The sequence below is a fragment of the Pelophylax lessonae genome (genome assembly GCF_965119305.1).
Source record: "Pelophylax lessonae genome assembly, chromosome: 7".
Classification (NCBI taxonomy): domain Eukaryota; kingdom Metazoa; phylum Chordata; class Amphibia; order Anura; family Ranidae; genus Pelophylax; species Pelophylax lessonae.
Window position 1 is genome coordinate 245,240,689 of NC_138774.1, and position 2,500 is coordinate 245,243,188.

General features: G+C 31.0%; 1 protein-coding gene across 2 annotated transcripts in view; it reads left to right on the plus strand.

The window, feature by feature from the left end:
* LMX1B (LIM homeobox transcription factor 1 beta) overlaps window positions 1–2,500 on the plus strand; it is a 291,165-nt gene that overhangs the window by 2,420 nt on the left and 286,245 nt on the right. For both annotated transcript variants that reach the window (XM_082262621.1, XM_082262620.1), the window contains exon 2: window positions 1,942–2,128. In XM_082262621.1, coding sequence (XP_082118747.1) covers window positions 1,942–2,128 — 187 coding nt within the window. The remainder of the gene's footprint in view (window positions 1–1,941; window positions 2,129–2,500) is intronic.

Below are 2,500 nucleotides of genomic sequence, written 5' to 3' on the forward strand. Positions count from 1 at the left end.
ATATAAAAAAAACTTAAATACCTAATAACCTAACAGGAAATATTATAACCTATTATAAAAATAACCTAAAACAAAACAGCAAGTGAAAGTAGCAGTTATCTTCTGTCTGGCTACAATCTGCACAGATACAAAGTAACTTTTCTATAGTTTGTTCAGCACCATATAATACATAGCTAAAATACTAATACATAATAGAACAATCTAAAGCAAATACATAATAAAAAACATTGCAGTGTGTAAACACTCTACATTAAATAAATGCTAAAATAAGGCAGTGACAAAACCTCTTTATTAAATACACACTCTGTGTATCATTTAAAGCAAGCACAGTATGTATTGCCAATGTTTCCATATATATGCTTGCTGTGAATGAACACGAAATACTTCTGTACTGTAATGTAAAAACAAAAAAATCACTATTTATTTTTATGGGTTTGGATAAATGCATTATTGCATCTGCCCTAAATAAGAAGCATATGTAACACAGCAGTATATATAAAATGAAGGTTAGATACATATTGATATAGATATGTATATTTTGGAAATGAAAAACAATACCACTGGTACTTTTGGTTTAAATGATTATTATTAGAAGATAATAAGTAAAAGAAAAAAGCAGCCAGGATACATAGCTAATTTAATCTGTATTTTTTATTTTTTATTGGGGTTGTTATTATAAAATACATTACATAGATATACAGTACATTATATTATACATGATTCTTGAACCAGGCTTAAGGTTTTCACCAAAAATCGCACTTTTTCTACCTGCTGTGGACTTTCTGTAACAGTTGTAGGCAAAATAATATGTTATCTAGCGTGTAGATACATATCTGTAGGTTTAATATTATAGTAATTTATGTAATCAGTAATGCTCTACAAGATAAGGCCATTTTGTTCAGATATTATCATTCACATTTGTTGTATTTAAACCAGGAGGACAAATAAATTAGTTGACAGGTAGATAAAAAAGTACTAAAAATACTATAAATACTGACCTGTTAAAAATACCCATACGGTTTATTTAAAAGAATATTTTTTTTTTGTGTGTGTTAAGAACATACACAGTTTACATATATATATATATATATATATATATATATATATATATATATATATATATATATATATATATATATAGGTAGATTTGCAGTATTACAGTGTGGAAAGAGTCCAGTCCCTACTTTTATATAAATAAAAAGAAAAAAAAACCCACAGTGGTGTTTACATACACAAGTTATGTGTATGTGGATATGTATGTATATATATATATATATATATATATATATATATATATATATATATATATATATATATATATGTATATATATATATATATATATATATATATATATATATATATATATATATATATATATATTATGCAATACTATTTGTATAGTTTTAAGTGTGATTGACATGATTGTATATATGTGTAAGTGTGATTGAAGTGTGTGTGTGTGTGTATATATATATATATATAATGTAATATTATTTGTATAGTTTTAAGTGTGATTGACGGCATTGGTTACATATAAGGTTTTGATCTGCTGCATGCCTTTTGGTAGGTATAATGACATCTAGATGATCTATCTATCTATCTATCTATCTATCTATCTATCTATCTATCTATCTATCTATCTATCTATCTATCTATCTATCTATCTATCTATCTATCTATCTATCTATCTATCTATCTATCTATCTATCTATCTATCTATCTATCTATCTATCTATCTATCTATCTGTATTGATTACATTAGTATTGCTAAATGACTCCAGCTCCAGTATATACACAAGGCTTTGATGTACTGTATAGACTTTTGGTAGGTATAATGGCATGGTATAATGGCATTATAAGGGCATTAGTGTGATCTTCCAATATGATGTGACCACCATTGATGATGGGTGCCCTGTGTCCCCTCCCCCCCTCCTCCCCAGGCTCAGAGTGCCAGCACCAGGCAGTGTGCGAGGGTTGCCAGCGACCCATCTCAGACCGCTTTCTGATGAGGGTGAATGAGTCCTCCTGGCACGAGGAATGTTTGCAGTGTACAGTATGTCAGCAACCTCTCACCACCAGCTGCTATTTCCGAGACAGAAAGCTCTTCTGCAAGCAAGACTACCAACAGTAAGCAAAAGTCTGATGTCTATAACCTGATGTATACATATGGTCAAGGTATATCTTCTAGCCCCAACCATTGATTTCACACTCATCAGGGCAACAGCTTGGCATCAGGGTCCATGGCACCTAGGCATTTACACTCTGTCAATCAGCTTCTTACTCATTGACATACTGACTTCAATACTTTTACTACTGGTATTATGCTCTATCTTACATAGGTAAGGTATATTACCTATAAGGTAAAAGATACTACAACTTCCAGTCCTTCACACTCACCAGGGCAGCAACCTGGCACTAGGGTCCAAGAAACCCCAACTCCATTCGGTGAATCAACTTCTTTCCCATTGGCATGCTGACTTACTTTTATTGCTAGTGTTT